The sequence below is a fragment of the Paramisgurnus dabryanus genome, chromosome 12 (genome assembly GCF_030506205.2).
Source record: "Paramisgurnus dabryanus chromosome 12, PD_genome_1.1, whole genome shotgun sequence".
Taxonomy (NCBI): domain Eukaryota; kingdom Metazoa; phylum Chordata; class Actinopteri; order Cypriniformes; family Cobitidae; genus Paramisgurnus; species Paramisgurnus dabryanus.
In genome coordinates this window covers 11488465-11515299 of record NC_133348.1, presented here as the reverse complement: position 1 = coordinate 11515299, position 26835 = coordinate 11488465, and the positions used below count along the sequence as shown (strand labels likewise).

The 26835-nt window shown below is 37.2% G+C and overlaps 1 protein-coding gene across 3 annotated transcripts in view; it reads right to left on the bottom strand.

The window, feature by feature from the left end:
* pak6b (p21 protein (Cdc42/Rac)-activated kinase 6b) overlaps window positions 1-24241 on the bottom strand; it is a 37515-nt gene extending 13274 nt beyond the window's left edge. Inside the window, exons 1-3 of one of the 3 annotated variants that reach the window (XM_065256441.2) lie at window positions 24102-24241; window positions 8708-8795; window positions 1945-2160 (exon numbers count right to left, since the gene is read on the bottom strand). In XM_065256441.2, coding sequence (XP_065112513.1) covers window positions 1945-2151 — 207 coding nt within the window. In that variant the 5' untranslated portion in view covers window positions 2152-2160; window positions 8708-8795; window positions 24102-24241. Of the gene's footprint in view, window positions 1-1944; window positions 2623-8707; window positions 8796-13274; window positions 13430-24101 lie in introns of those variants that run through there. The other 2 variants (XM_065256442.2, XM_065256440.2) reach the window with 2 other exon arrangements.
* Window positions 24242-26835: the final 2594 nt, after the last annotated feature.

Genomic DNA, 26835 nt, shown 5'->3' with positions numbered 1-26835 from the left:
GATGTTACTGGTGTGTATCTTGAGACAAATTGATGACATTGGCTTATTTTAAGATCTGTCAGTGCCGTTTCAGTTGAGATGGCTCAAACATGTGTCTTAATCCAGGACTAGTCCTGTGGCTTAGTAAATTTAACTAAATAAAATGAGTAAATTCTATTTTAAAAAGTTATTCTTGTTTTTTAACCAAATTTTTGTAAAAATAACACAAAAAGGTGAGTGATTCTAAATGAACACATTATTTAAATTCAACTTAATTTTATCATGTAAAATTTTAAGAAGGGAATTAAATAATAATAATTTTGGGTTGAAACTACTTCAATTATTTAACTAACTAGGCAGTGGACTAAAAATAATACACTGTATTTACTATAAATATAAAAATATAGTGCATCATTTTGCATCCACTTTTTTGAGTAAATTCAAATGTAAAAGTAACCAAATGCTTAAATTGCTAAAAAATGTAATGTAAAACTTACTTAAAAAATTGGATGCAAAAATAATGTACTATGTTTACATTTTTTTATTAAATCCAGCATATTATTTTTTTCAGTGTAGCCTTGTCTGTGAAACGGGGGGGGGGGGCATAAACTAGCTCACCTTACAGCTAACAGACTAAACATTAACACTAACAACTTGCATGGACAATATCCACACAGACACACGATAAAAATTATTTAGCTTTAATGAGTTTAACAACAAAGAATGCATTGCCATCACAATAAAATAAGAGTAAAGTTACTTTCCTACCTTAAAATTAGTTTTTCCCCTTTAAAAGTCTGCCACATGACTATACGCACTTTCTCATGTGTCGAGGACTAAACTGAACATATGTGAACTTGGACCACAAAACTTAGTCTTTAGTCGCACATGTAGCAAAAGCTAAAAATACATTGTGTGGGTCAAAATGATCAATTTTTCTTTTATGCCCCAAATCATGATATTAAGTATAATTATGATCCATAAAGAAATTTTGCATATTTACTACTTCAAATATATCAGAACTTAATTTTTGTGAGTGGATTCAGTTCCTAAGGACATCATTTAGACAACGATTTTCTCAATATTTAGATTATTTCCAGATTTTCAAATAGTTGTATCTCGGCCAAATACTGTCCTATCCTAACACACCATACATCAATAGAAAGCTTATTTATCAGATTATTCTTATGTCAAATGATCCTTATGACTGGTTTTGTGGTGCATGAGTTGATTTGTAAATTGTGAGAGATTGGAAGTGTTACAATTGACCCATGTTACAACCATCCCTTGTTTTTCAAGCATTCAGAAATCAAAAGTGAAAAAGTATCCATGTGACATTCAGCTGTCTGTTAACCCAATAATAAACATATATTTTATTTTATTTTATGTTTATTTGACAGGGACAAATGCATAAAACATTGCTTTATAAAAAAATACAAAATAGATGCCATGCATACAGATGTGATATGAAAGTGAACATGGAGCTATAGGGCTGGGAGATATTGACCAAAATTCATATCTTGGTATAATGGCGATATTTTGAGTATTGATTTATTGTGTACTGTACTATACTAGTCAACATGTGAAGTGGATCAAAACCTTTTTATAAATGTTGTCTTAAAACCAATACCTGTTCTTGTCTTAGGACAACTTTGATTAAATTTTTTGATCCACATCAAATGTTGACTAGTATAGTATGAAGATTAGTCAATGAGTTTATATGATCGTTAAGCAGGTTTATCTAGTCATAATTAGTATGCAAAACATTCTTAAAACATTTTGAGAAGCTTATAGATGAGAACAATGAGGAAAAACATTTTCTGAGTTACAGTAACATAACCCTACATAAGACTCCATACCAAACATCAGTCAAATGTACACAACAGATTACAATACTGTATGTTAGGGTTAGTTGTGCTAGTGCTGTGTTGAGGACTATGTTATGAATGCAAACATGTTCTTTACCTTCTTTGGTTTGGGTTGCACACGTGTGATGTTGGATGGATCCACCACAGGTTTGGGTCTCTTTAGGGTTTCTATAAGGCTTTGCCATTGGGGCGGCAGTCCAACGAAACATCCCTGAACCGGGTCGAACGACGTGTGCACTCTGTGCTCAAAGTTCTTGGGTGCGGAAATCTCCAGCCTTTTCTTCTTCTTTTTCCTTTGAAACATTCCGACAACCTGTGGGAAACAAAATTCAGTCCCATCATGGCACGACACGCTCAGTTTGTCCAGCAACGCCATTGGGGTTGCAACACTGCATTCAAAACACGCACTCCACACCTCTCAGAGGAAAACCCGACCACATCCGTCAATTAAAACAAACAAGACTGAGGACGAATGTTGTTTCAGAGGTGACAGGTGAGATTAAATGGGGTGGAGACGGACGTGTCAGGTGTGAAACTGAAACCTGAAGACACGCCCCTTTTCTAAAGCAGGTCAACCTCTTCTGTTGTATCTCTCTCTCTAACAACACAACCCAGATAGAAGAAATGTGTCATGTGTTTGGCACATATTATTTTCAACCTGACACTGTGTTCTTCGTGTTTCACAGTAAAATGAGATAGTTGTGGATCAAGTTAAAATCTGGATTGGTGACATTATTAATGCACACCGAATGCAACTAGAAGAACAGAGGATACAGACCAAATCAATATTCCTGTGGGTTTACTGAGGTCACAAAGAGCCAATAACTATCACTGACAAAAAATATTGTCCACATTTTGAGTGCTTTGAATTTTGCAAGCAAGAGATCTGTTTAATATGTTTAAAAAGCTAAATAAGAGACTTTTGTGTGGTTGCATTTAAAGGTGCCAAAGAATGCATTGATGTTAAATAGTTCTCTGATATTTACATAGAAAGTTTGTGGCTTTATTAAGTGCAAAAAAAAATCCAGAGACAGTTTTACATGTCCATTTATAACCTTAGGATTTGCCTTTATAATGAGATGGTCTATTATTACCTTATTTGAAAGGGTCATGAATAATAATTATGAGCTCTGCTCTGATTGGCTGTTTCTCAGAGCAGCTCCTTCAGTAGCTCTGTGTGTGTGTAAACAGATCTTATGTTTGAGCCTGTATCAGATGAAGATACAGATTTTAATGAATAATCAATTGTTTTGAGATTGTTAATAGATGTTTCTGAGTAGTAAGTTTGTGTTTTTTAAGTATGGACCTGCAAAACGTAACTGTAACGTCAATAGTAGAACTTCAGCCTAATTGCTAGCAGTGTTGGGAGTAACGCATTACAAAATATAATATATTACATTATATATATTACTGTACTGTATATTACTGTAACGCAGTAATATAACGCATTACTAATAAAATTTTGGTAATATTTTACTCGTTACAGTCTTAGTAACGAGCGCGTTACAACAATGCATTTCAAAAATAGACGTGTTATTTTATTTTTTTTATTTTTGACCAATGCGCGCGACCAGCATCCACACAGGAAAAAGCTGCGTGTAAAATAGTAATGGCTGCGTCCCAAACAGCATATTTCCATACTATATAGTAGGTGAAAAGCACTACTTCTCATACTCTTTGCCTACTATATAGTATGGAAGTAGGCGGTTTGGGACGCAGCGTATGTCTTTTTTCAGGTGCTGTATGCAGCATGTTAATTTTTACTTTAATTTTGTATTTGACGCGTTTCTTAAAGAGCCGAATCTGGGAAGTCCGCGGCTGTATAAGCATTAACTAAAGTGGTCGCAATCAGGTCCGGTAGCGCCGCACACGCAAAATTCTGCGAATGAGAGCACTAAGTAAAAGCAAGAGAAAGTTTCTATCGGTCTCCCATGCTGCTTGAACCTCAGAAGTAAAGAGACTTTTAGAAATCTTGCCAGTAAAATCCATTTCACCACACCAGCAATGACAAGGTAAGCTAACGTTGCTATGGTTACAGTCCATATACATAATAGATTGCTAGGCTATTCCTATGCTATCTACAGTTTTATTACAAACAGCAACCTAAACTACAACATAACATTAATGTAGACTTAAACATGGTTATTTAAATAGTACATTTAAACATCACTGTTTAAGTTTTTACCAGCCTTTGTATGGGAGCCTATTTTCATTGTTTGGGAAAAAGCAGTGTTCCTCTGTTTGTCTGTGTTTTATTAAGCAATTATATGTTAACCTACATGTAATCCTTATATTGTACTGAAATGAGCTGTATTCCTTGAGGCCTGATCCTCCAATAGCACTTTTTGATAAGTTGTGTCAACCCAGTGCATGCCAGGTTTGTGCTGTGAATCTGAATTAAAAGTGAATAAAAGAATGGAAATGAAAAGAGGTTGCTTGTCTTGCCATGTTATTAGTCTATAGGTTGCATTATAGTGGGCTCTAGCTTTATTGTGTTTGGTATGTCTACCATCATTTACCAGACTTTTACCAGATCATTTGTCCATGTTTATGACTCTGACAGTCATTGTTACTGTATTTTGCCATAAGTCTTCACTGTGCCTATTCAAAGCTCGAGGGCCAACACATAACTTCTAGATTTATAAGCATCGATAAACTACATTTTAACATTTTATAATGCCTAGTCATACTTCTGTTATTTTGATGAAAGTAACTCAAAAGTAACGCAAAAGTAGTGTAACTCATTACAGTTCAGAGTCAGTAATATTGTAATGTAACTAATTACTTTCAAATGACAGTAATTTGTAACATATAATGTATTACACTTTGGAAGTAACTTGCCCAACACTGATTGCTAGCATATAGCATAAATTAGCATATAGCATTAACTAGCATATAGTATTAACTAGCATATAGCATCAATTAGCATAGCATTAACTAGCATATAGCATTAACTAGCATATAGCATAAATTAGCATATAGCATTAACTAATGCCGCTTTTCCATTGCATAGTACCCCACGGTTTAGTTTAGTTTGGGTCGGGTCAGTTTACTTTTGGGAGCTTTTCCATTGGGTGCAGTACGTAGTACCCGATACTTTTTTTCGTACCACCTCGGTTGGGGTTCCAAGCGACCCGAGCTGATACCAAACGTGACGCGAAAACACTGTAGGTCACTGATTGGTCTGAGAGAATCGTCACGTCATCGCTATAATGTAAATATTAGCTTTAGCTTACTGCTAGCTTTCGCTGTCTCAAGCAAACATGTTGTTATCTGTGTTCTGCTATAAGTTTCCAAACACCCTTTTAGCGATGAAAAACATCCGCAGGTTGAGAATCCGGGACACCATAACAGTTTTTTCCAGACTTACAGTTTGTGGCGGCACATTCGCGACGTGCACGTCCGCATTATATATGCTTATATGCAACTTGAATGAGGCTCAGCGGAGCGCCGTCGACTGACGCCACGGGTCGGGTGTTTGAACAGAAACTGTCATGTGAGACAGAGATGGTTATAAACGCGATGTGCAAACATCTATTTGTGGTGGCCAATTTTTATTTTGTGGCAGACTGAGAAATAAATGAATGTATGGGAATGTACAACAACGCTCTCACGTGTATGATGTCACAGCAGTAGGCAGCGTAAATATAACGACACGCCTATAATCCCTCCCACTCCGAAGTGATACTAAACTCGATGGACAAGCATACCACGCCAAAGTGAGGTGAGCTGACCCGACCCAAACTAAACTAAACCGTGGGGTACTATGCAATGGAAAAGCGCCATAACATATAGCATAAATTAACATGTAGCATTAACTAACATATAGGATTAACTAGCATATAGCATAAATTAGCATATAGCATTAACTAGCATATAACATCAATTAGCATATAGCATTAACTAGCATATAGCATCAATTAACATATAACATTAACTAGCATATAGCATCAATTAGCATATAACATTAACTAGCATATAACATCAATTAGCATATAACATCAACTAGCATATAGCATCAACTAGCATATAGCATTAACTAGCATATAGCATCAATTAGCATATAACATTAACTAGCATATAGCATTAACTAGCATATAGCATCAATTAGCATATAGCATTAACTAGCATATAGCATCAATTAGCATATAGCATTAACTAGCATATAGCATTAACTAGCATATAACATCAATTAGCATATAACATCAACTAGCATATAGCATTAACTAGCATATAGCATCAATTAGCATATAGCATTAACTAGCATATAGCATCAATTAGCATATAGCATTAACTCGCATATAACATCAATTAGCATATAGCATTAACTAGCATATAGCATCAATTAGCATATAGCATTAACTAGCATATAGCATTAACTAGCATATAGCATCAATTAGCATATAGCATTAACTAGCATATAGCATCAATTAGCATATAGCATTAACTAGCATATAGCATCAACTAGCATATAGCATTAACTAGCATATAGCATCAATTAGCATATAGCATTAACTAGCATATAGCATTAACTAGCATATAGCATCAATTAGCATATAGCATTAACTAGCATATAGCATCAATTAGCATATAGCATTAACTAGCATATAGCATTAACTAGCATATAACATCAATTAGCATATAACATCAACTAGCATATAGCATTAACTAGCATATAGCATCAATTAGCATATAGCATTAACTAGCATATAGCATTAACTAGCATATAACATCAATTAGCATATAACATCAACTAGCATATAGCATTAACTAGCATATAGCATCAATTAGCATATAGCATTAACTAGCATATAGCATCAATTAGCATATAGCATTAACTAGCATATAACATTAACTAGCATATAGCATCAATTAGCATATAACATTAACTAGCATATAACATTAACTCGCATATAGTGCTGCTAATTCAGCAGGCACAACTTTATTTTTAGCATTGTAACAACATTGTAATGAATTTAATGTGTGTTTTAATGTTAGAGGCATACATCTTGACTGTAACGTCACAGTTGGTGAAGGAGGAGACAATTGTGTTTGAGGCTCATGATATGTCATTACCATGTACACAACTCGTATTATTCATCTATGCTTTTAAAATGCTACTTTTGAGAAAAAGACCCACTTTTATCTCCTTCTAAGATTAAGAGATCTCAAATATCTCTCAAGCTGTGCTTAGATTTGCCAACATACTTAACAGTCATCCATTTGACAAAAATTCAAATTTCAATGAAACGCAAACATTTCTCATCAAAAACATTGTTTTGTACAGATCAGGTTGTGGATTATTGTTAGATAACAGTTCAACAAATCCATCAGTAAAAGATGAGAGAGCTAAAGTCCTTTCGTGATATTGCTTGATGTTCATCTGGATAAACATGAACTAAATGTGTGTCATCTGGACATTTGTGATTTTGTAATAAAACATTATTGAATAAATACAATTCAAAAACGTTCAAATGTGAACTGTTGAAGCAGTGATGTGTACAGAAGATGGTGAAGATGTTATACATCACATGATGTGCGACATTAAAGATCTATACAGTAAACATTATAGGCCTACAGCTTCTCTGTGGTGATAATGCTACACAAACACATGTGATGTTGTTGACACAGTGTCTAAAAACTCATAATTCATCCTCTCCTTGTGTAAATTGTCAATTGACATTTGCCATCTAGAGGATATCGAACAAAATAAAATAGCACATCATCAAAGCGTGAAAAACCTCAGACAATCGATGCAGTTTTACAAAGGCACATGCTTGTCCTTTCCTTACATTGCATATGGCTCTGCAATTGTGTTGCATATTTTTATAAAGAAAATTCAGTTTTCAAAGTGAAAAAAATAATAATTAAAAACTTAAAAATATTTGTAGCTCTTCAAACAAGATCAACAGTTCAGGAACCCATAAAGCTAAAACTAAATTTCTGTGGGCAAAAATATATTTTAAATATATGCTAAATACATTTTGTAGAAAGTAAAGCTTAATTAAATTAAATAAATTATTTTAACAATCATATATCGACATATATTTCAAAATGTACTTCGGGGGCAACACATACATTTCTAATTTTACATCCCATATGGCAAAAAATATATTAAATACAAAAAAGTTTGAGTTTAAGTGTTTTTGCATAAAATATGTGTGTTTGTAATAATTATGAATATTTTAACACACACATACATATATACATTTCAGAATTTTTTATTTATATATAGATTTTTTTATTTATATATTTTACATAGAATCATATTTAGAAACATCTATTTATATATATTTATTTACACCTGTAAATGTTTCTTAAATACATACTTGAATGTGTGTGTATCTATATATACATAAACAGCACACACTCATATATTATGCAAAAGATCACTTTTATTTTGTATGCAATTAATCTAGATTAATCTTTGCCCAGCAATAATAAAAAAGTATATTTTTGCAGGGTTTTTTGCAACCTTTTTAAACCTGTTGTTTAAGTTTTTTCCAATGCAGTGTGAATATCAATGCTTTAAAATATATTTATAAAAAAATATATTTCAAAATAAACAAAAAAATATATAGGTGAAAAATATTTTTGTATACAAATTTAAAAATATATTTTTAAAACAAATATTTTTATATATTCATTTTTTATATTTTTTAAGTAATTTTTTATATATTTATATTATTTTTTATTTTTTAAAAAATTCAGTATTGGAAATAGCTTACTAAGATAATTATTATAGATTTCAAAACAAATACAGAAATAAAAAAACCAGCAACATCTAGAACTGAAGTACTGCTGTATGCAAGCGTAACAACATTCAATGCATTTCAGTGTATGAAATAAAACAATCTTACCTGTCGAGTTGTCTTTGATCTCCTGTAGTTATATAATGGATCTGCTGGTGATCTGTTCAAGTCATTGAGTTTCCTCTTTTACTGAACCCTGATCAGAACAGAAACCAATAGATCAATAAGAATGACATTTCCAACCTCTTTCTTACGTGTCTTCAGTCTCTCTGTCTTGTTTGATCATCGGGTGTGGAGATGAACCCATGTCAAATGAGATTATGTACACATGCTGATGTATTCTAGCTAAGCATGATAAAATGTTTCTACACCAACAATCTCCTGCGGTTTCACAGACCTGCAACGCGTCACAACTTGATCATTGGTTTAAAGAATGTTACTGACCCATCTTAACCCCGACAGATATTTAGATGCATATGCCTTAAAGACACAGTAAAAATTTGGATATTTAATACCAGAATTGACAGTGTGCAATGGGTAATTCACACAGTAATGTAAAATAGTTTATGTAAAAAGTTTTTCTGAGTCTGAGGATATTGTAAAGCTCACAGTACAGTGAACACAATAAGATGAAATGGTTCCGAAATAAATGATCCGGTAATTCTAGACAGTTATGGGATTACTTCGAGGAACGCCCTGCTTCTTTAGTTAATCTGTAGCATACACCAACAGTGTTTCCGTTAATCGATGATATGTGACTGAAACATAGTTTTCTTCTCGCGAGAAGTTATTCCAAACATCACGTCAACTGATGTTGGAGGGTTTACTAATATCACATCCACCGCACTAGGCGAAGGAGACGTAAGAGGTTTATCCAAATATTAATGCCAAGAAAAGCCCCTTATACTTAGGAGCGGCAACGTATGAGGTGTGTAATAGTACATTATTTTAAATAAAAAAAGATGTAGTATTATCCAAAAATGTTGGCAAGGAAAGCGTCTTATACTTGGCACTCACCGCATCACCTTTAAGGAACAATTATGTGAATTACTCGTATTAAGTTTTCATTGCAGTCTAGATTTGCGAAATACACCTTTTCCGAATTGGCTGAAAAACCACATCATGGCAGAGTACATTTTTTTTTTTGCAATATTTGGGGTCGTTTTTGTGAAATTGACATGCTACCACTGACCTTTTTTTTCAATCCGCAATGTCAATTTGTGCAATTTAATGGGTAATGGGAACGCAGCTCCTGTTAGCTTTGCTTTAGGCCTACAGTTATTGTGGCAAAAGCACATGAACCAAATTCAAGCGTATTTTGGCTTGAAGTGGGTAAATCATAGCAGGACTATATCAGGTTTATAGTACACCTAGACAGTGAAACGATGGCGATCGCTTGCTAGGGATGAGGATGATTCTTTTGGAATAGTACATATATCTTACATACAGTACTGTCGTCAAATATTTTATTGAATTAAAAGAAATTAATTTCAATTAGTGTAGGGCTTTTATGAGACGAAATTATAGTTGAGTCATATCTAAAGACCAACATATGAGAGAGACATGCAAGCTTTTTTTACATTCATATTTTGAAAGACACTGAGACTTCCATTGTATTTTTTGCACGTCTATTGCAATGCAATGGTCTATGAATTGAGTGACAGGAACCATTTTTGAACCCATAAACACCTAGCAATATGCTACAATCCAGCCAAAACCATTAATAATAGCAACACTCTGACAGCACCCATCATCACGGTGGTTACTTTTAACCAGCCCATTCTCATGAAATGCGTATAAATAGCATGCAGTGTAAAAAGTCGTGCAAAACATACGCCAAATTTCAATTTTGTGTGCAAATGATACGCCAGCCCTTCCTGTTGACTTAATACAGAGCATCTTTTCGCATTGTTTTATGCATTGCCTTCTTCATTTTTTTTTAGTTTTTTTTTACCATTGTTGCTTAGGGTTCGAACAATTTTTTGTTACGTAATGACATCATAACCCAAAACCCCAATTCTAACTCCAACTCCAAGCAACCATGGATTAAAATTGTCATTGTCACGTATTTCCACCATTTTACGTGTCCGTGCCACAACTTTCTTTTCCTGTCAGTTTCACGTATTGGTTATTACATTTTTTTTCCTATTTTCATTGTTGCTTCAGTTTGGGGTTAGAACGACTTTCTGTTAAATAAACTGACATCTTTACCCAAACCCATCTCTAACCCTAACATCAGGCGACAATGCTTTAAAAATCATACGAAAAAATAGTCTAAACCAATACTTAAAGTGAAATCCTTGCGCAAACAGCAAATCTAACCACAAACCGAAGCGACAATGATTTAAGGAGAAACAGTTGAGTAACCAATACGTGAAACTGACACGAAAAGATAGTCGTTGCACGGAAACGTAAAATGGCGGAAATATGTGACAATGACACGGAAAAATTTGCTAAATATTTTGTGACTATTTCATGTAATTTGTGATATCATGTTATTCACGATCGCCGTCTCCCCTCGTCTTTAGGAAACCAAAACATTTGTTACTTTCAACGAGGTATTTGTTCCAGAATTCATTTTAGCCACTAGTCAGACCATTAAACAAACAGAAACCGGAAGTAAAGTTTCGACCAGATGCGTAACCGCGACAACGCACGTGTGTCCAATGAAACCGTCTATAGATATAAAATGACAAATCCCAAATCTAACCCAAACCCAAGCGATAATAGTTTAAACTAAGTTCGGAAAGGACATGGTCATGTGATCCAACCAATCTGTGCGAAAAGGTGCCTATAACTAGCGGTTCCTTACCTCTGTCCCACGACAGTATCCCTTCACTCCATCACCTCACTCTCAGCTAGTTACATTTATCCCAGTAAAAGAGGTGGGAGTACTCTGGGTTCGGGCTAAAATTCCAAGCCCTCCTCTTGGACAGGACACCAAATATGCTTTATCTCATTCCCTATCGATTACATTTATGCTAACTCGTGAAAAAACAAAAAAAAGAGAAACCAATACATAAAACGACACAAAAGATGTGCCGTATTATGTGAACGGAATGAAGTATCATATGCATGCAAAATTGAAATTTGGCGTATATATATATATCACAACTTTTCACGTTGCGTGCTATTTATACGCACTTCATGAGAATGGGTTGCTTTTAACAGGCAAACACAGGTACGTTTATATCAGAAAACGTATAACTGACACTACTGTTGGTCAGGTTTCTCACAAAATACCCTCATTTAAAGTAAAAAAAAAAGAAACCACAGTGGAAAGTCTTCGAAAAACACAAAAGCTTAACCCCTTCAGACCCTGCGTACACTGGAATGGACATCACCTGTTTTGTGGTTCAAACAAAAAAATGCTGATTAACCAATCAAAATAAGGCACACAGATTAAACACCTGAAAAATCAGGTCTGAAGGGGTTAAATTACACTGTCAGAAAAAATGGTCCCTAGTTGTGGTCCCCTTTAAAAAGGTGAAGTATTGACAGTGCAATGCTCTCTCTATGCCGGTGAAGGTTTGCTCCATGTGCCCCACTTTCTCCTCACAGTCCAAAGATAAAATGAATTGCTATACTAAATTGGCCTTACTAAATACTGTGGACTTTATAAAATACCAAACAATAGTACGATAGCTAGAATTGGGTTAATTAAAAGAAAGTTATTAATAAACTGAACAGCTCTAGATGTACAGAGATCTCAAACTGAGTTAGTGTGCATGAAGGTAAGTGAGACCGGAGGACGAGCTTCAGAGATCTGACAAACTCCGGAAACAATATCAGCTTTTAGTCACATTCACTATGATAACTTTATGAAAACTAACCATGGTTTTACTACAGTTAAAGCCAAAAACTGTTAAATTATGCCTACCACCGAATAACCAAGGTTGTGATGCAAAAACCATTGTTGCTGTAGTAAAATCCTGGTTTGGCCAATGGTAATCAATACGACAAAAACCCATGGTTAATTTTTGTAAGAGTTTAAAGTCAACGTCTAATGGTAGACACATTGTGTGATGGAGATGCTCCTCTGCATCAGGACCTGAAGGCTTGTAAAGATGTCGCAAAATACAACATCATCCATTAGAGAAACCTGATGGAGTCGGAAAGACCATAGGAAATTTGTTGTAACTCAAGACCACCACTTAATTCAATGTCTTATAGCGATGTATCAAACCCAACCTCATGATGTCACATTATGTTAACAGGCATATAGTCTAAAGGTTTGAACTAGAAGGAAATGAAACAGTTGTGTTTAAGAAAGTTAAACCTCAACGTCTGCCCTTGTTTTGATATTGGCATGAAATATGACCTGCGATATAATTTAATTTGACCCAAAATGGTAACAACAACTCACAATCTCATGTCTGTTGATCCTTTCTATGAAGTGCCTGCTTAAACCATATCAAAAATAAAACGTTTGGGTCAAAGGAACCAGAAAGTCAAGAACAAATCCGGATCGCCCATGCTGACTGATTAAGGCACATGTTCATCAAGAGTCTGTCTCCCGTACTGCTTCACCTCTCCTAACCTTCTCTCTTTCTTTGTCACTCCAACAAAGACTTTCAACACCATCCCTCCCCCTACGGAGACGGACGCCTTTTTTAGTCCAGGAAATTGTAAGAAAGAAAGAGATAAAGAGGAGAAAACACTTCATCAGTCTTACCTGAGGATCGGACAACACCGGAGTCTGGTTAAGTAAACGGCGGGTTGCTGTGATTTCACGTAACCTTACGGACGTCTCCTACATACTTCCACACACACACGGGAAGTTTCTCCTGTCAACATGCAGACTTTCATGCCGCTGCATGTTCTTGGGATTTGGGAGCGTCTTTACTAGAACTGAGTCACAACGTAACAGACTTGTAGTGTGCTCGAGGGCGTTTATAGGGGATATAAAGCTCTCCATGTGGGATTGAAGGCCATATAGCTTTGAGGTACCAATGTGCAACTTTTAGGTACTTTTTGAAAAGGTTCCTCCCTTTTGTCTGAGAGTGTGATATCTCTGTCCTAAAAAACGGACTTTAATACTCCTGCGTCTTCAGATGAGATCTGACCGGCTCAAATTGTGCTCAGGTTTGCACAAGCGATTCGAGTCAGAAAATCAAAGATGACATTTTAATCCTCCTTTAATTTTCTCATCAAAATCCAAATCATCTGAGCATCAAACAGAAAAATCAATACTATGCAATTATTTTTTACAATTTTGATCAAAGCTCAAGTAATAAACCTTTGTGCTGGGTTTATTTAACAGTCACGCATGAATCCCCTCAAAACTATTTGAGATATCTAAGGGAACTTCCAAAGCAATAAACTAACAGCACTGAAGTGAGCTTAAGCAGATCACCCAGTAGTGCAAAACTGACGCCTGAAACATTTCTGCATCCATTGAAGAATTTGTGACACACCCTTTATGTGCAAAGATTTGTACTGACATGCAGGTTAAACAATACAGCTGAGTATATGAAGTCAAGTTTACTTATATAGCGCTTTACTATGATGTTGCATTGCTTCAAAGTGGCTTTACGTGAAAAAAGAAAATAAGTCACACAAAAAAAAATGGGAAAATTATTAAATAGAAAGATATCGAGGGCTAAGAACAAGAAGGGTGTAAGTGAGATTTTGGTTCAAATGAATATGTATATAATACATATGTATATAAAATGACAAGATCTTTCTGCTGTAAAAAGGACACAAGTGAATTCTTAATCAATTTGAAGTTATAAAAGATTGAAATTAGTGCGAAAGTCAGATCAAACCTGGTCATTTTTTTGTTTTGGCCCTTCTGTAAAGTCTCTAGTTCGCACACCTTAATATGGTATTATAACATTTTTATGTGCAGGACTTCACAGTTTCATTCACAATTTAACTAGTCCACTGGACTATTAACATACATGGGTAGCACTTTATTTTACAGTGCATGTACTTACAACGTACAGATAGTACCTATGTTGTACTTATAGACAATGTGTGGTACTTTCTTTTGAGTATCTACATGGTAATTAAATGGTATTATTAGTAGTTATTACTAATTAGTAATTATGTAGTTATTATGTAACTCTAGATAAGTACTGAGTAATACCAGCTACATACTTAGAGTGTAGGTATATAGTAACTAACAGTAAACACTACTGAACTTACAAATGAATGTGCAATATAAGTAAGTACTTACAGGCAAGTGTGGGTTAATGACATGTACATAATACTGTATATAATATGATAACTAATAACAAACACTACTGTGCATACACAATGTATGTACATGGTAAGGGTGTAGTACATAGAGGCCAGTGTTAATAAGCAGCACATATAGTGTATGTATATGATAACTAATACCAAACATTACTAATGTGCCATTTTTTTGTACTTAAAGTCGCAATGAAATTGAAATGAAAAACTATATATGTATTTTTAATAGTGTGGTATTATTAACAAATGACTTATCTGTGAGCTTCATTATTTTTTAAAAATTCGTGTGTGCTCATAATCTTTAATCAAAAATGCAAATCTCCTCCCCTCCTCAAAACGATCTCTCTTCACTTCCGGTCAAAAGTATGGCAGGTGGGCGGGGTCCGGGAGAAGATCGCAGTGATTAGCAATTAGCAACACGACCCAACTTCAAACGATCCAATCAGATCTCGATGGACAAATTCAAATCCAGCCCTGCCTTATTTCATCTCAAAAGCCGTTTCATTCGGATATACGTCACCACGGGGAAAATAAGGCAATCGCTACTTCCGTTTCATGGCGACTTTAAAGGTGCAGTGCAGGGCCGGCATCAAGGGGGGGCATTCGCGGGCAGTGTCCCCCCTAAACAGGTTGTTGTGCCCCCCTACAAAGTTTTTATTAATTTAATATGTATCAAGAATAATTAAAATAAATTAAACATTGAATGTTTCATGACTTGTAATGTAATCAAATGAGGAAAATATAGTTGATATATGTTTTCTTTAATTAAAAAAGTCCAGTTTCTCTGATTGGATGTATTGCCGCGTCTCATGCGTCTTACGTCTTTAGCATATTTGTGACTTAATACTAGAAACGTGTTTTTTCGCAGCATTTTATGGATCGTTTAAAATATGGATATTAGAACATTTAGAACGAACCAGCACCGCCTGCTTCATCTGACTTCATGCAAACACAGACTGGCTCAAACTCAGAGATTAGAGGTCGAGGTGGAATTTACAAATCTACAGGACACTGTTTTAAGGAAGTTTAATGTTCTTACACGCCGTCTTCAGCTATTTTAAAGGTAAGTTAGCGTTGTTTTAAATTCCGTAAGCTTAAATGTGAAGTGTGGCTATAGACCGTTAACAGCATTATGACGTGATTATGGATAAAGCGGCTTCTTTAAAGCTAGGACGCGGTGTGCGCTGCGCTATGAAACCCATTCATTTCAATGGCTTGCGCCGCACGAGGGCGGTTTGTTGTTGCGTCGAGCAAAGCGCGAGCGCAGCGGAGCTCAGCTTGCGCGAGCGCCGCGGTCGAAGTTCAATAGTTTTGCGCATAGTTTGTGGTCTTTTGCACTTTATACGGGAAATGAGCTGACAGTCTGTACCAGTTGTATGAGTGTGTGCTTGCACTGTATTTGTTGTTTTAATGTCTTGTTTTTGCAAGTTATGGCTATTGCGTGCCCCCCCGTTGGAAGCCAAGTGCCCCCCTGTTAGTTATGGTCTGGCCCCGGGTCTGGTGCAGTGTGTAATTTTTAGAAGGATCTCTTGACATAAATGCAAAATATTATACAAAACTATATTATCAGGGGTGTATAAAGGGGTCATAATGCACCGTTATGTTTTTATTACCTTAGAATGAGATGTTTTTTTCTACATACACAGAGGGTCCCCTTACATGGAAGCCGCCATTTTGTGCTGCCATGTTTCTACAGAAGCCCTAAATGGACAAACTTTTTTTACTAAGTTGTCTCCGACGATTACATGTTTGTCCGGTGGCAGCTAACATAGTTCCTCTATGCTTTTCAAAAGCGAGGGGGAGCAGTGGACTGAGCCGTTGGTTGCAATGCGCAACCTTACCACTAGATGCCGCAAAAATGTACACACTGCACCTTTTATTGTACTTTTTAAACCCAAGCATTGAATATTGTACGCATTAACTATTGGATACTATTGTATTTTTCAGAATATCATTATATTCTGTAGAGCAATCAATAATAATACACAGAGACCGAGTACTCTTGGAACTGACTTCTTTACTGTTGTTTTGATGCTCGAGGAGTACATGGCTGCATAGCGCCATCTACAGCATAGGAAAACAAACCCATTGTAACCCAATTACCAACACTAAATACATAACATTTCCTCCCACTTAAATCAAAGGTTGTCAACACAACAAAATAAATATTTCTTTTCTTGAATGCAACTTTAAACACTACTTAGTGAACACATCATACTCTTCATGAATCTATCAGTTTTATATATATATATTAGAATGCTTGATAACGGTCAGGTGGTCTAGTGAGACGGGTAGGATAACGCTTAATAGTCTCTCCCGTTTGCAAAGTCTCTGAAGTTGATTTGTCAATGTTGCCTGACCCTGGTTTGTCCATCATCATCTCTACAAGATTGCCAGATTTCTCTCCGATGTTCTCCTGATGCGGAGGTGCCTGAAAATGATCAGGCTCAGCAGGAACTTCTGGTTCCATCTGGTTTTCAGAGGATTCAGTCCCTAGTTTCAGTAATTGATCTACATGACGTTTCCAGATTCCAGAAGCACCCACGTTAACCATATAGGAGACAGGTCCCGTTTTGGACATCACCACTCCCGGCATCCATTTTCCCCCCTTTCTGTAGTCACGAGCAAGAACGGACTCTCCAGTGTGAAATTCTCTGAATTTAGAGTGTTTTTGGCGTCGTAACTGCTGTGCATCCTGGGATTGACTCACTGTTTTGGCGAGACTAGGTTTTAGGAGATCCAGACGGGTACGTAGTTTGCGATTGAGGAAAAGCATTGCAGGTGACTCCTTAGTGGTAGCATGTGGAGTGTTTCTGTATGTTAACAGGAATCCATCAAGTCTCTGTTGTATTGGAGCTGACCCTTTTGAAGCTTTTAGAGCATGTTTGAATGTTTGGACAAAACGTTCAGCTTGCCCATTGCTAGAGGGGTGATATGGAGCAGATCGAATATGTTGCACCCCATTTGCCTTCAGGAAAAATGAGAACTCCTCAGCACAAAACTGAGGGCCGTTGTCACTGACAATGACATTAGGGATGCCATAACGACTGAAAAGTCCTCGTAAGACCTGGATGGTTTTGCTGGTGGTAGTACTATCCATAATTGAGACCTCTGGCCATTTGGAGTGCGCATCGACTACAATGAAGTACATATGGCCTTCAAAAGGACCAGCAAAGTCCACATGAATCCTCTCCCAAGGATGAGCTGGCCAAACCCATGGGTGAAGTGGTGCAGGACAGGGGGCATTTTGGATCCGCTGACAAGACTGGCATGTTTTGGACTGAGATTCAATCTGTCCATCGATTCCCGGCCACCAGACATAGCTACGGGCCAGATGTTTCATCCTTACCACCCCGGGATGGCCCAAATGCAGATCAGCTAACACCCGGTTGCGAAGCTTGGTTGGTACCACGACACGACTTCCCCACATTAAACATCCTTGAACAACTGTGAGCTCATTGCGACGTGTCACAAAAGGTAACAAGCCTTGAGGTACCTCTTTAAATTTTGGAAATCGTCCAGTTGAGACCATGTCCAGCACAGGTGACAAACTGGGATCTTTTAGGGTGTCACGTCTTATTTCAGCACTACTTACAGGCAGGGTGGCTATCTGGGCAGCATAGAACACATCCACAGTGTCCGTTTTCTCAGTGTGTGTCACCGGTAAAGGCAGCCGCGACAGTCCGTCTGCGTTGGCATGTAAGGCTGCTTTCTTATACTCAAGGACATAGTCATGGGCGGCTAATATCAGGGCCCATCGTTGCATTCTAGCTGCTGCCATGGATGGAATGCTCTTGTTGGGACTGAGAATAGCCGTTAGAGGTTGATGATCCGTAAAAAGGGTAAATCTCCTTCCGTATAAGTACTGATGGAATTTGCGAATTCCAAAAATTATACTCAGAGCCTCACGCTCAATCTGAGCATAATTTTGTTCCGCTTTACTGAGAGTCCTGGGTGCAAAAGCAATTGGCTTTTCCTCCCCATCAGGGCACACATGTGATATCACTGCCCCTACCCCATATGGGGAAGCATCACAGGCGAGACGAATGGGAAGTGCTGGGTCATAATGTGTGAGTACAGCTGGTGACGTAAGGATATCCTTCACTTCTTGAAATGATTGTTCACATGCCACACTCCAGCACCATTTCTTGTCTTTACATAAAAGCGCATTCAGGGGATTCAAAAGGGATGCCAGATTCGGAATGAAACGGCCATAGTAGTTGATCATCCCAAGAAAAGAGCGTAATTGACTTACATTGGTCGGTGCAGGTGCTTCCATTATGGCTTTGATCTTTTCTGACGATTTGTGTAATCCAGCTGCGTCGATGTAGTGACCCAGATACTCCAGTGACTGTTTGAAAAATTCACATTTTTCACGCTGCAATCTCAGACCATATTCCTCCAGTCTGGTGAGTACTTGGTCTAATGTCTTGAGGTGTTCCACATTATCCCGTCCTGTTATCAGTATGTCATCAAGATAGCAGTGAGTGTTTGGAATTCCCAAAAGGATTTGATCCATTGCTTTCTGAAATAATGCAGGTGCTGGGGCAATTCCGAAGGGTAAACGGTTATAACAGAATAGCCCTTTATGAGTGGATATGGTGAGTAGTTTTCTCGACTCATGTGCTACCGGCATCTGCAAGTAAGCGCTCGACAAGTCCAACTTACTGAATAATTTACCACCAGCCAGAGATGCAAAAAGATCTTCTATGCGTGGGATTGGGTAGTGATCTACACAAATGGCTGGGTTGAGTGTCACTTTAAAATCACCACACAATCTTACTGAGCCATCTTTTTTTATTACAGGTACCACTGGTGTGGCCCACTCACTGTACTGCACTGGTGAAATCACTTCCATCTCTGTCAAACGTGTCAATTCAGCCTCCACTTTTGGTCGAATCGCATAAGGTACTACCCGTGGCTGGAAAAATTTTGGGGTATGGCCAGACTTCAGTGTAATTTTTGCCTCAATTCCTTTCATGGTGCCTAATTCTTTTCCAAAAACTTGGAAGTGTTGTTTTAACACACTCTCCATAGTGTCTGTGGCTCCATGCTTGACTGTTTTTATGTCTTGCCAATTTAGTTTTATAGCTCTCAGCCATTCTCTACCAAATAATGGTGGTGCATCACTATTAACAACATACAAAGGCAATTGTGCCAATTGATTGTTCAACTTGACAGCTACACTGATAACCCCTACTGGCGCTAGTGCTTCACCGGTGTATGTTTTCAATATTATGTCAGTTGGCTGCAGAGGAATGTGCTGCAAGTTACTGTCATATTTTCCTTTTGAAATCAATGATACCGCAGCACCTGTGTCCAGTTCCATTTCAATCATTTTCCCTTCAATTTCTGGCGTTATACAAATGTGTGTCAGTTGCTCACTTCTAGTCACCATATACAGTGCCATTTCCTTTTCAGTGTCTGAACTGGACTCACCACTTTGTCTTACACTTGTGTCCAAATGATGTACCCGTCTCTTATCCACTTTACTACGTCGATTACTTGACTTAAACTTACTCTCGTGCTTTCTCTCTTTCTCAAAGTTTCGTTTATTTCTGCATACTCGTCCGATGTGGCCTTTCTTTCCGCATGAATGACAGGCTTGATCCTTGTACCAGCAGTCCTCGTCCGTGTGGTTCGTTTTTCCACATCTCTTACAATTACGTCGCAGTTTGGGTGAGGAAACATGCATTGCATTGACTTTAAGCGAGCTGCTGAGCTGCTGTGCTTCACGCGCGACCGTTTCCGCGGCAACAGCTATCTCTACAGCTTTTTGAAAAGTAAGTGCAGCCTCTGTGAGAAGTCGCTTTTGTATCGCCTCATTGTTTAATCCACAAACAAATCTATCTCGTAGGGCATCCTGCAAATGTGTACCGAAGTCACAATGTTCAGAGAGTTGTTTTAACACTGCTACGTACTGTGCAACGGTCTCCCCTTCCTGTTGATTTCGTTTGTGGAAACGGAATCGTTCCGCTATTATCAAGGGCTTTGGCGAATAATGTTCACTTAACGTCGCTACAATCTCCTGATATGTTTTGTCTCCTGGTTTATCAGGCGCGATCAAGTTACGTAGAAGGCTGTACGTTTTAGTGCCCATTACACTTAACAGCACTGGCACGAGTTTTCCCTCGGCGATATCATTTGCCTTTGTGAAGTGGTCAAACCGTTCAATATATGTTGTCCACTGTTCGATGGCCTCGTCAAAAGCATCAATATGCCCAATAGTCGCCATCCTAAATTGTCCCACTCCTCGGTTGTTGCTAGTGTCTTCTGCCACACCGTGTACTCTTCATTAATGTCAGCACATAACGTACTAACTCTTGTACATTAATCCTCTCCGTAAATGGTGGGTTTAATGTCAATATTTCCACTCCTCGTCGCCAATTTTATTGTATTTTTCAGAATATCATTATATTCTGTAGAGCAATCAATAATAATACACAGAGACCGAGTACTCTTGGAACTGACTTCTTTACTGTTGTTTTGATGCTCGAGGAGTACATGGCTGCATAGCGCCATCTACAGCATAGGAAAACAAACCCATTGTAACCCAATTACCAACACTAAATACATAACAGATACATGCACGTAGTAGGTACATAGTAACTACACGGATCGTAAAATAAAGTGTTGCATTTTACACAGTTATTACATAGTTATTACCACTAAAGATATAGCATAGTATACATATACCACGGTTAGTTATATTAACTAGTAAGACCATAAAATAAGATGCATTGTTGTGAAGAACTTATATTGTACATTAATTTGTAAGTACAGTAGTGTTTCTTGTTAGTTACACTATAAGTATGTATCTGGTATTACCCAGTACTTATCTAGAGTTACATAATAACTACCAAGTATGTACCACTGGTAAGTACAGTAATGATACCAATTAATTACATGTAGATACTCAAAAGTAAGTACCACACATTTGTCTGTAAGTACAACATATTTACCATATATACACACACACACACAAGGTAAGTACACATACTGTAAAAGTGCAACCCATACATGTGTTACGAGGTGTCTAATTCGTATGACCACATTCGTGCGTTTTTGTACGATTTGATTTCGCCCCTGTGAGGTTGGGGTTAGGGGTGGGGTTTCATTGTTGTTTTTGTTGTTTTCTCAAAATTATACGAACTGAACCAACTGTTAAAATGCGTTCAAGTTTCCGTGAGATCAGGCTATTTGTGACACACACAAGTGGAACCAGTGGCGGCCAGTCACGTTTTTTCGAGGGCAAACGATGCGAAGTTCATCACAACATGTATTTAGCCTATCATGTGTTTGGCTCGTCATGTCAAAATGTGTCTTCGGCACGTCATGTAAAGTTATGTGTATCACGTGTTATGTCAAAATGTGTGTCATGCTGCAGGCACCTCGAAGGGGTTTATGTTAAGGTGACCAGATTTTTTTAAATGAAAACTGGGGACATTTACTAGTTCAATGGTCAAAATATCATTAAAATCTCATTTGTTGTTATCTATAAATAAAAAAATGGGGACAAAATTTTTTTTGCAAAAATGACTTTCTTACTTAGTATTTCTGTCTTGTTTTCAGTACAAATATCCAAAAAAATCTTAAATCAAGATGCATTTTCTTCATAAGCAAAATCCTCTAAGAAAAAATCTAGTTTTAAGACAAAAAATATTAAACTAAACTGACTTTGAGCTTAAAACAAGCAAAAAATCTGCCAGTGGGGTAAGATTTTTTTGCTTATTTTTGCGAATTAAATATTTTGGTCTAAAAACTACTTATTTTCTTAGGGCATTTTGCTTATCAAGGAAATGAATCCTGTTTTAAGAAGTTTTGAATATTTGTAAAAACAAGAGAAAAATACTTAGTAAGAAAGTAATTTTTTTAGTGTTTCTAATTTAATTAATTGAACAATTTCTGTAGCCTAAATCTATTTTTTCCCTTTTTTATTCAGTGCACAAATATGATATGACATAAAATTACTTCTAAGGTACTTCAGCTGATAACATAGCGTTGTAAATGTTAAAAACAGAAGAAATAATACAAAATGTAAACATGAGTAGTTAGTACCCTAACCCCCGATAACTTGAACTGTTTTCATATCTTGATTGATGATAACTTGATGACGCTTTCTCGTGTGTCTCGTAGTAAATTCTTCTTCGCTAAATCAGTGGCGTGCAACAAAAAATCAGTGTAGCTCGAGGTTCCCTCTACTGGTGAAAATAATCATTACATGACTGCTCCGGTCTGGTACTACAAAGACTACATGTTGATCTGGTTTTTTAGTGTATTTGCTGGTTGTTATGGACGTGCTTTAAAACGGGGACATTTCCGGGGACAGCTCCAGTCGGGGACAGAACACCCAAAAACGGGACTCTCCCTGGAAAACGGGGACGTCTGGTCACCTTAGTTTATGATAAAAGAGACGCTTGCGTTTGCCAGATACTCGCTTAATCACATGAGTTAAGTGTTAAGTTATCGTCTTGCGAGTAACATGAGTGTCTCTTTTATCATAAACGCTTTCGATGCTTGTGCAGCAGACATGTATTTTGACATGACGCGTGATGCACATAGGTTCAAATGATGCGCTGAACAAATATTTTGACATGAGGAGCAACACACGACACTAAGAACACATATTTTGAATTTGTGCCCCTCTGAAGAAAAGACACCGGCCGCCACTGGTTAGAGACAAAATGACAGAAAACCGCATACTTTACTGTACGTGGTGGATAAGTGATAAGAAATGTTGAAGTACACTGTCAATAAATTTTTTTGCCAAAAAATAATTTCACTGGGGCAGTACCCTTTATAAAGGTCTAGTCAGGTACAAATACAGTATGGTACCAATGTGTACCTCTGAGGTACTAATATGAACTCTTTTGGTACCGCCCCAGTGACAGGTAGGGGCCATTTTTAACCTTTCTTCTCTGACAGTGTAGCTGATATCCAGATAGAAGCAAATAATTGTCTGTCAAAAATCATATTTTATTTTGTAAAAACATTTTTCTGTTAATTGGCAACATTCAAACTGCGTGCGAATATATTCTTTATAATATACTGCACATATACTGTATATTAGATATTCAGTAATCTAGTTATATGCAAATATTGCTTCATATAGTATTAACAAAATCAGAAAACATTCAGTAAGCAGTATTTAATTCTGAACAAAGCCAGTATAAGTCATACATATATTTACACAAACAGACCATATACAGTATACAGACACATACAGCAGACATAATATGATATATGCTAGTGTAAACATGGCTGCTGACTTAACCAGCATTAGACAAACACACAAGTAACTCACCTATAACAGGAGGTTCATCAGGTGATCTTGCACTCTATAACATTCAGCGAGTTGTGCTACAGAACACAAGTGTATAAACCTGGTTAACCATAAACACATTACTGTATGAGAGAAACTCCTGACTCAATCTTCCAGTGTGATTCTGACAGAAGTTATTTAACTTGCAAAAGAGCTCAGGACTCCTCCCCATGAGACATCAAACATTAACATACTGTATGTACAGTGTGAGAAACATGTGGGCTGAACCATCTGTACTCCTTAACACAGCTGCTTGTTCTTCTGTCTGTGGATGTGACATTGTGTTAAAATATAAACACATACATATGTATATACTGTAAACACGGCTGCCATCTCAACCTTCATTAGACAAACACACAGGCTACTTACCTATACATACAGTACTGTGCAAAGTCTTAGGCCACCATTAGATTAGTTGTTGTCTCTTAAACCTAAATGAAATGAAATTCTTATTTCTAATTTTCATCTAATGACTGCTCCAGTCTCCTCAAAAGACTTCACGATGTGTTTAGTGCAAAGAGAGTTTACAATAAATACTGACTTTTGTCAGAAGTCGTCACTTTGTTCTAAAAATTGGTACCATTTTGTGCACATATTTCCTGTATTTCTGTTTGTATCTTAAAGGTGTACTGTAGTTGATTTTTATTCAACTTTTCTTAACTACAGTTAGTGCTGTTTGTGCATTTGCAAAGTTACAACGCTCAAAGTTCAATGCATGGGAGATATTTACTTTAACAGAAATTGCTTCTAAAAACTACAGCAAATGACTGGATTGCCTTCAACTGAGCCTCTTCCTGGTGACGTTAGTGACATCACAAACCCCAATATTAACATAAACCCTGCCCACAGGAACAAGCAGCAAAGGGGGCTCTTTTCAAAACAACCAATCACAAGACACTAGGGGTGCGACAAGATCTCGCGAGATGTATCGCGAAATTAATTATGTCATGAGATTTCTCAGGGAGGTGAAATGCTGGCCGTTTCTCAAACAAAAGGCTGCATCCTTTGGAGGTCGCATTTGTAGACTGCAAACTTCATAAAGGCCCTGTTTATATTAGAGCATTTGCGGCGTTTTAAAATGAAAACGATCCTCGTTTATACTGGCATTTTAAAAAGAATCTTCATCCACACTATACACGACCATAAACGCATGAAACATGACCAATCACGTAACTGGGCATGCGCATAAAAGTGTAAAATAACTTATTACTCTAATAATAGCTTACCTTTGCGCGTTTATGCAGCCTAGGGGTGTGCGATATTGACAAAAAGTCATACCTGGGTCCTTTGCTGGCAACTATAACAGACACTATTTTTGAACCTATAAACCTTTAGCCTACAGAAATGCTTAGTGCATCAATTTTTAAAAGTGTGCTAGGTCCGTGCACGTCCTGCGCTAGCAACACAGAAATAGCTAAAAGCGCAAGCGGCTAAACGAGCATTAAATATTAATGACGTTGAGTTTATTGTTTTTATTAATTTATATTCACAAAACTTATCAACGAAACATCGATTAAAATTAAGAGACAAATTATATGAAACGAAAAAACGACATTTCTGAAAAATAAAAAAACGGAGTTATCTCATATGCAACGAAACTCTTCATATGTTGATTTGACAAAAATGCTGCATGATGCATTTTTTACAGTGTGCAGAATTAAGGTAAACTATATAAACAATAATGCTTTTTTTAAACAAAGCATAAACACGGTATAGGCTTAAGCGCAAGTGATTTCAATGTTAAGTCAATGTGAAGACGCGTTGATGCACGTCTGGAGGTTTCGCAGAGCGAATGAGGCGCTTACAGCGCATTCACACGGGGCGTAAACGTTAACGCTTCCCATTCACTTTTAATGTGTGACGTCATAAGTTGCCTAACTAAATTGTGGATCCGTCGGCGCCGCGTCAGTGCCGTTGCTCGTGGCAGAAGTTGAACATTTCTCAACGTTTCAAGCGGCAACGCATGCGTCAGCCAATCAGATTGCCTTCTGCAAATAACTTGGGCAGAGCCAGCCAATTATGTTTATGGAAGACCAGAGCATAGGTTGCGGCCACTGTGATTGGCTGTTGGCCATGCTTCAGACAAGCCTTCCGTTAAGCGATAACGCTCCTCATGTGAATGTACAGTTAGCGAGGTGCGGTAGACGCGATTACGCCTCATTCCCGCGTGTTTATGAACCTTGACGGAAAACGTGCCATGTTAACCAATCAGGACCTTGCTCTAGTAGTGACGTGATTACAGGAAGCGAGCGGAGTCGCAGAAGCCCCTCCCATGACGCAAATTTCCACATGAATGTCTCGATGACTAGAATTTCACGTGCGGCTTTCAATGCACGAATGAAGCGAGTAAACTCAAGCAGCAAACTAGATGCGAATTTGACGTCTCAAACGCGGCTGGTGTGAACCCACAGTTACCCCATAACTACAATCAAACCTTAGAAAACTCCCAATTTACAACCCCCATCCCTTTAATAAAGACAGTAAAAAATATAATTTTAAATAAGTGACTTTAACTGCAGATGGGTTTCAATGTTCATACCCTTGTATGTCTAACAAATTCCCATTATTTTTCACTTTATTGCATTAGGATTCTTTATAATTATAATTTAGAAAAGAAGTCTTTAAAGGGGACATTTCATAAAAATCAGAATTTTTCCATGTTTAAGTGCTATAAGTGGGTCCCCAGTGCTTCTATCAACCTAGAAAATATGAAGAA